Here is a 7333-nt window from a genome sequence, read left to right as displayed (position 1 = left end):
AACATGGGTTTAGGAAGGGCAGATCCTGTTTGACCAACCTGATTTCCTTTTATGATCAGGTGACCCACCTGGTGGATGAGGGAAAGGCTGTGGATGTGGTCTATCTGGACTTCAGCAAAGCCTTTGACACTGTCTCCCATAATATACTCCTGGAAAAGCTGGCAGCCCATGGCTTGGACAGGGGCACTCAGTGCTGGGTCAGGAACTGGCTGGAGGGCCGGGCCCAGAGAGTGGTGGTGAACGGGGCTGCATCCAGCTGGCGGCCGGTCACCAGTGGTGTCCCCCAGGGATCAGTGCTGGGACCAGTCCTGTTTAACATCTTTATCGATGATTTAGATGAGGGGATTGAGTCCATCATCAGCAAATTTGCAGATGACACCAAGTTGGGAGGGAGTGTCGACCTGCCGGAAGGTAGGAGGGCTCTGCAGAGGGATCTGGATAGACTGGAGAGATGGGCTGACTCCAATGGGATGAAGTTCAACAAGGCCAAGTGCCGGGTCCTGTACTTTGGCCACAACTACCCCCTGCAGCGCTACAGGCTGGGCACAGAGTGGCTGGAGAGCAGCCAGGCAGAAAGGGACCTGGGGGTGCTGATTGACAGGAGGCTGAACATGAGCCAGCAGTGTGCCCAGGTGGCCAAGAAGGCCAATGGCATCCTGGCCTGGATCAGGAACAGTGTGGCCAGCAGGAGCAGGGCAGTGATCCTTCCCCTGTACTCTGCGTTGGTGAGGACACACCTTGAGTATTGTGTTCAGCTCTGGGCCCCTCAGTTCAGGAAGGACATTGAGGTGCTGGAGCGGGTCCAGAGAAGAGCAACGAGGCTGATGAAGGGACTTGAGCACAAGTCCTATGAGGAGAGGCTGAGGGAGCTGGGGTTGTTCAGTCTGGAGAAGAGAAGGCTTAGAGGTGACCTCATCACTCTCTTCAACTCCCTGAGAGGAGGTTATAGCCAGGTGGGGGTTGGTCTCTTCTCCCAGGCAACCAACAACAGGACAAGGGGACATGGGCTCAAGCTCTGTCAGGGGAGGTTTAGGTTAGATGTTAGGAAGAAATTCTTTACAGAGAGGGTAATCAAGCATTGGAACAGCCTACCCAGAGAGGTGGTGGATTTACCATCCCTGGAGGTTTTTAAACAGAGATTGGACATGACCCTTAGTGCCATGATATAGTAATTGGAGTTGGATCAGGGGTTGGACTTGATGATCTTGGAGGTCTTTTCCAACCCAATCTATTCTATGATTCTATGATTCTATGAACAGGGGTGGACTCAAAAGCCATTATCCCTTGTGATCCTGTGGTGAAGATCCATGGTAGGCAAGTGACCCCTTGCAGTCCATGGAAGACCCTACAGGGTCTGGGAAACACCCCAGCCTCCGGTCTTAGCCCAGGAGCGGGGGATAGGCCCAGCCCTGAGGCCGACATAGAACAGAGAGAGAGAGAGAAACAGCTCCAGCTGCAACGAATCAGAGTTGTCATCTTAGAGACAATAAAAGAAGTTTAGAGTGCTGCAAAGTTATTTAAAAGACCTGGAGCTCCAGAAAGAGAGAAAGAGACTGCTTCTCCTCCTGGACTGATACAAAGAGGGGAGGGGTATTTCTGTAAATACATAATACTTTTACCTTATTAGAATTGTTGTAGATATAGTTCTTTAGTTTTTATCTTGTTAGTAATAAATCCTAATATTATTCTCCCCAACCAGATCTCTTCTGTCTACATAAACCTTCTCTCAACTTATAGCAATTGTGTGGGGGGTGAGAGAAAACTGGCGGAGAGCAAACCCATGCCATTTTTGGTGGAGAATGCGGGCAAAGACTGCCCAGAGAGGCAGTGGCTGGATCAAACCTTGACAGCGCCCCACACTACCACAGATGCAGAACAGCACATAAGTTTGTGGTTGTCAATTCACTGCCACAAAAAATAGCTCTAATACAGCCAGGCAGAGGGAACAAAAGCCTTCTACTTGTTACACATAAGCAGAGAGCTTTCTGCTTTATCACTTCATTGTGCTCCTGATTAATGAATGGTGGAAAAGAGCCCAGGGAGAATACTCACACCTTCAAGCTATTCCCTCAGCCTATCTTCTCAGTTTTATCTGAGGTAGCCATTTTAGTTGCTAATGGTTACTTTTTGACTATACCTGACTTCTAACCACAAAATGAAATCCTATCAGACAAAAATTCACCTTGAACACTTAAACCTGATCAATGCACGGCATAATATGAAATACCAAATATTTACATGCCTAAAGCAACAAGTTAACCAGAGGTCAATACAGACCTATTCTCACTTCTAAAAAAGAAACAGATTCCTCCTAGGAAGGGTTATAAATACATGTATCTTTCTGTTACTGATCTGGGAAAGATCCTGTCCAGTGGCACTGTTAAAGAACACCAATAATTCTGCACTACACCAGGTTTCACAGCAGCTACAGACAGCTTTTTCCAAATTTCATATGAGAATACTTGCAAAAGGAGAGGAGTCAAACAGACCTTAAGGGCACCTCAGAAAGCTCATGAAGCAAAGCTTATTCATGCAGCTGGTATAATTTGTATACAAGACAAAAAGTCTAGAAGTGACATTTATAGGAACATTTCCAGTGCAACTGATATTCTGTCTGTGTATTATTTGTTTAATAGTAATAATTTTTTTCATAATAAATTTGCATTTGTTATAAATGTAAAGTTCTGTTTTTAAGAATAGTAGATACTAAAGTTTAGTTTTGCAGATGATTTACGGATAAAGTGAATTTTCAGCTGTGTACTGGTTTTGGCTAGTATAGAAATAATTTTTTCATAATGGCTTGTAGAGTTCCATGGTTTGGATCTGCAACCAGAACAGTGTTGACAACGCAGCCTTGATGTTTTGGTTATGGTTGAACTTTGCTTAGGCAGCATGAAGGCTTTCTCACTGCCCTGTCAGCAAGTAGGCTGAGAGTCCACAAGAAACAGTGAGGAGACACAGCTGGGGCAGCTGGCTGCAACTGACCAGAGGGATATCCCACACCATGCTCAGCAATGAAAAGTATGGGGAAGAAGGAGGATGAAGAGGATGTTTAGAGTTACAGCATTTGTCTCACTAAATCACCATTAGGTGTGATGAAGAGTCTTCCTGGAGATGGCTGAGCACAGGCCTACCCATGGGAAGTGGTGAATGAATTAATTATATTGTTTGTGTGTGCAGTGTTTACTATACCCATTAAATTCTCTTTATCACTACCCACCCATATTCTAATTTTTACCTTTCCAATCTTCTCTCCCATCCTGCTGGGGGGAGTCAGTGAGCATGAGGGGCTCACCTGCCAGATGGAATTAAACTGCAACAAGCTGACAGATGAATAAGGTATCTCCTGGTCTATTAATCTTTCTGTGGCTCTTTGGCATTTTTAAACAGCTGTCATTCTCAGACAAGATAAATTAAGGATGGAGTTAAATATCTTTGCAAACATTGGGACTTTATATGAAAAAGACAACATGTAAAAACTTATTAAAAATTATTCATGGTCTGAACTCTACATCAGCTTGTTTTTAAGACTTCTGCAATGAACTTCAGTTATTTCTCTTCAAAACGCACATAGCCCTCAGGGAACTATGAAAACCCAGCAAGACACAGCCCTGAATGTATCAGAAACCAGACTCAATACTTCCTAATCTGATGATTTTGCACAGCTAGTGGGTCAGAGAGTGCTATTCAGCCTCTCAAAAACCGAAAAATCACCCATGCATGCATCATCATCAAAACTAAAAAAGCACCCATCAGCATATTAAGCTATTCCAGTTACAGTCTTCTACATATGCAAGCTAAAAGACAGGACCCCAACTTTGCCTTTTTATCTCTACAAAGTACAGCTAAAATGGCTGATTAAAGTGACTGTCAAAAGAGTTAGTAGTTAGTGTTGCGAAAATCTGCATATCAGACAAGAAATGGAAGATAAAACAAACATAAAACCTCAAGGCCCAGACAAACAGCATAGCTGTTTAGAAATTTTAAAACTTACTTGACACCAAGGATTCACAAAACATCACAAACTTGTCTATCTCCTGAAATGTACATGCCTGTGAAATTTCTGAATGACCAATGAGCTAAAAATTAAGTGAAGCATTCAGTAACCAAGACACCAGATAGCCACAACATCCAGGTATGCAGGAGACAGGATCCTGCCTTGGTTTCTTGAAAACAAGTTTCTAGTGAGAGGCCCATGGACTCTTTCCAATTTACAATGGCAATAACAAGCTTAATTTTCTTTTCTTTTATTGTTCATTATGTTTGGAGGCAATAGCTAAGCATCTTATAGCTCTGACTTATGGAGAAACAAGAACAAGTTCTCACATTTTCTGCTGGCTGAAATTATAGCTCTAAATGTTTGGACATCCTCCCTCCTCTTAATCGTAGGGTCCACCCTAAACTAGTTCAGCTACTTGTCTGAATCTTACCTAGCCTCCTTCAGTCAAAATACAGTAGGCTGACAAAAGGTGACAATCACATTATAGTTGTTCAGGTTAACACAGCTCATTGTTTGAAACAGGGTTACAGGAGCTCTCGACTCACAGCATGGGCGGAGAGAACAGACTCAACAGCAGGACAGTTTTATTTCCAGCAGAAAGTACGCAGCACACAGGAACAATGTCTATGTGCTTCCATTACGGCCTGGATTTGACATCCAGCAACAAGACACACACTTCCACTAGAATTACACCAGTTAATCTTGGATACAAACTCAGCTTTCTGCAAAGATACAGGACAGTATCGAAGGACTTAGTATTTTCCTCTCAGATATTCCAATGGGGATTTTACTGTTTCCTCAATAATCGCCACTGTTAAACTGAATGAATATCATTAATGCCATCTGGGCTTCTGTGGTTATCTAGTGTTTTGCCTCCTGTGTAAAAACCAAATGGATAGCGCAGATCTCTGACATACACCAATAAACTGCCAGTAAGATTACACGCCCCGCCCTAAATGACATCCTTGATAGATTATCATATCTACTGTTTACTGATAATTTTCAAGTTCCTCCATGTATTTTTCCATTACAGAAAATCATGCTAAAAGCAAATGGACAGCTTCAAGATGAACCAGTTGGGAACCCTTTCAAAGTACCACATCCTTTATGTAAGCTGACTTTGAACCTCTCTCTCGCCACACTCTCATCCCTGGTATCACCAAACAAATACAGGATTAACTACAAAAAGTGTGATTTTCTTGTTACAACAGAACTCCCACTGCCATTTATGATTAGCTGCTTTAAGAATATTTACCAGATTAAAGTAACATTCAAGACAGAAGTTTAACTAGGCCCACATCATGAGATAATCATTATTCTCTGGAGTGTACTACCTTATAAGCTGCATTCATCAACCCACATTCAAGCTAGTGAGAAGTCTAAAGTCAGTTTTCATGACCTCTTTCCTACAAATTTGCTGGAAAAATCACATGATTAAGGCACTTCCTCAAATGTTATAGCTGACTAGATGTCAAAAAAAGCTTTACTGACGCAGCTTTTAAAAGCTTCTCTTCAAGCGAAGAGGCTTCCCATTTCTACTTAGGGACTGTCTTTCAAATCGACTGTGTACACAAACACAGGAGCAAAGTGGAACTGTCAGCCAAAACAACTGATACAAAGAGCTTCTTCACCAGTTTTTGCAGTTAGGAGAGTTTTCAGTAACTTTATAATCATTAGGATGAGGACTCTCATTGTTACAGTGATTTAGACACTCAATTTATCTTATCTCCTGCAGCTTTAATTCTAGATCACATCAATGAAGATGTTGTTAATGTTACACTGCAGTCTTTCTCAGTGCACACAACAAGACTCCAGCAATACACAATGTCACATAGAGATGCACAGAAGTCTACTCATGCAACTGCAGGTTCACATCATTTCCTAGTCCTTTACAGCATTTTTCCACTGATCTTTTTCTATCAATGCACAGATTATGCATCTATAAAAAGAAAGAAAGACAGTGGCTTGAGAGAAGGCAAGTGACTTTAAAATCCATTTAAAAGCTTCTTTGTACACTGGGCTTTTTTTTTTGGTTAAGAACAGGCAACAGCTAGAGTAAAACCAAAGAAACATGTACTGATCCTATTACTGTAAAGGTCAGGGACACAGAATTCTTCAGGAAAACAGGAAAAGAAAGATTTTCTTTTTAAATGGGCAACTGAGTACAGGAAAAATCAAAGTTCTTCCAGAGGATACTGGCAAAACACACAGGAGAAACGTGACCACAACAACTCGCCAGGGAAAGCTCCCACTGTAAGGGATGCACAGATAAAGGATTTCTCATGTCTCCTCACGCTCCTTTTCCAGCAAGTCCCAGCAGCCGCCGCAGATCAGAACTGCGCCGGCTCCCGTGGAACTAACCACAGAAAGAAATAAGTTTTTGCAAATTTTCGGAAGAGGGTGAAGCCTCGGAGAGAGGCCAAACAAAGAAAATAGGCTATATTAATCCCCTCAAAGTCCAAGGTGGGAAGGAGGAGACGGACAGATACAAACCAGAGAAACTGGAAAGAGGAAAGGTAGTAATATTTGTTACCCCGGCAGCACAAGAGGGGGCTAGGAGGAGGGAAAGCGGCGGCGCGGGGCAGCGGCACTCCGAGACGAGAGTTGTGGGTCTCCTTCGGCAGGAGGAGCCCTGAGGGGATCCCCGCGCCGGGAGGGACGCGCCGAGCGGGCACTGCCGGGGCAGGAGCGGAAGACCCGGCCTGTGAGGGGCTGTGGCGGAGCGTGGGGCACGGGCACGGGCAGGGGCAGGGGCACGGGCACGGGCACGGGCACGGGCACGGGCACGGGCAGGGCGAGGGGCAGCGGGATGACAGGGAGGGGACGGGAGGGCCCGGCGGGCGCCGGCCCGGCTGCGAGGCTCGGGGCGCGCGGCGGCGGGCGGCCTTTCCTCACCTCCAGAGTGGACACGGTGCTGGTGAAGAGGTCCTCGCCATCCTCCAGCTCCTCCAGGTCGGTGGGCCGCGCCTCCCCCAGCGGCGGCGGCTCCCGCTCCGCCGCCATCTTCCCGTGCTGCCCGGTCTGCGTCACGTGACCGCCCTCCGCCCCCGCCCGCACGTGACCGGCGCGGGGGCGGGGTCGGCGGCCCCTTCATCCCTTCCCGGGTCTGTGCCAGTTCCTGTCCCAACCCCTTTCCCTTCCCCAGCACCCTTTCCAGCCTTTCCCCATCCTCTTCCCCATTCCCCTTCCCTATCTCCTTCCCCTTCCCCTTCCCCATCCCTACCCCCTTCCCCATCCTCTGCCTCCTCTCCTTCCCCTTTCCCTTCCCCACCACTTTCCCCATCCCCTTCTCCTTCCCCATCCTCATCCCCTTTCTCATTCAATTCCCCTTTC

The 7333-nt window shown here is 45.8% G+C and overlaps 1 protein-coding gene across 2 annotated transcripts in view; it reads right to left on the bottom strand.

The window, feature by feature from the left end:
- Window positions 1–7041, bottom strand: part of SNX2 (sorting nexin 2) — a 34415-nt gene extending 27374 nt beyond the window's left edge. Inside the window, exon 1 of one of the 2 annotated variants that reach the window (XM_027879336.1) lies at window positions 6896–7041. In XM_027879336.1, coding sequence (XP_027735137.1) covers window positions 6896–7003 — 108 coding nt within the window. In that variant the 5' untranslated portion in view covers window positions 7004–7041. The remainder of the gene's footprint in view (window positions 1–6895) is intronic. The other variant, XM_027879337.1, reaches the window with a different exon arrangement.
- Window positions 7042–7333: the final 292 nt, after the last annotated feature.

Source organism: Empidonax traillii, unplaced genomic scaffold (genome assembly GCF_003031625.1).
Source record: "Empidonax traillii isolate 1590-97213 ecotype Southwest subspecies unplaced genomic scaffold, ASM303162v1 scaffold54:size2178333, whole genome shotgun sequence".
In the NCBI taxonomy this organism is placed as follows: domain Eukaryota; kingdom Metazoa; phylum Chordata; class Aves; order Passeriformes; family Tyrannidae; genus Empidonax; species Empidonax traillii.
The sequence above is the reverse complement of the archived record's forward strand: the minus strand, read 5'-3'. Positions and strand labels throughout refer to the sequence as shown.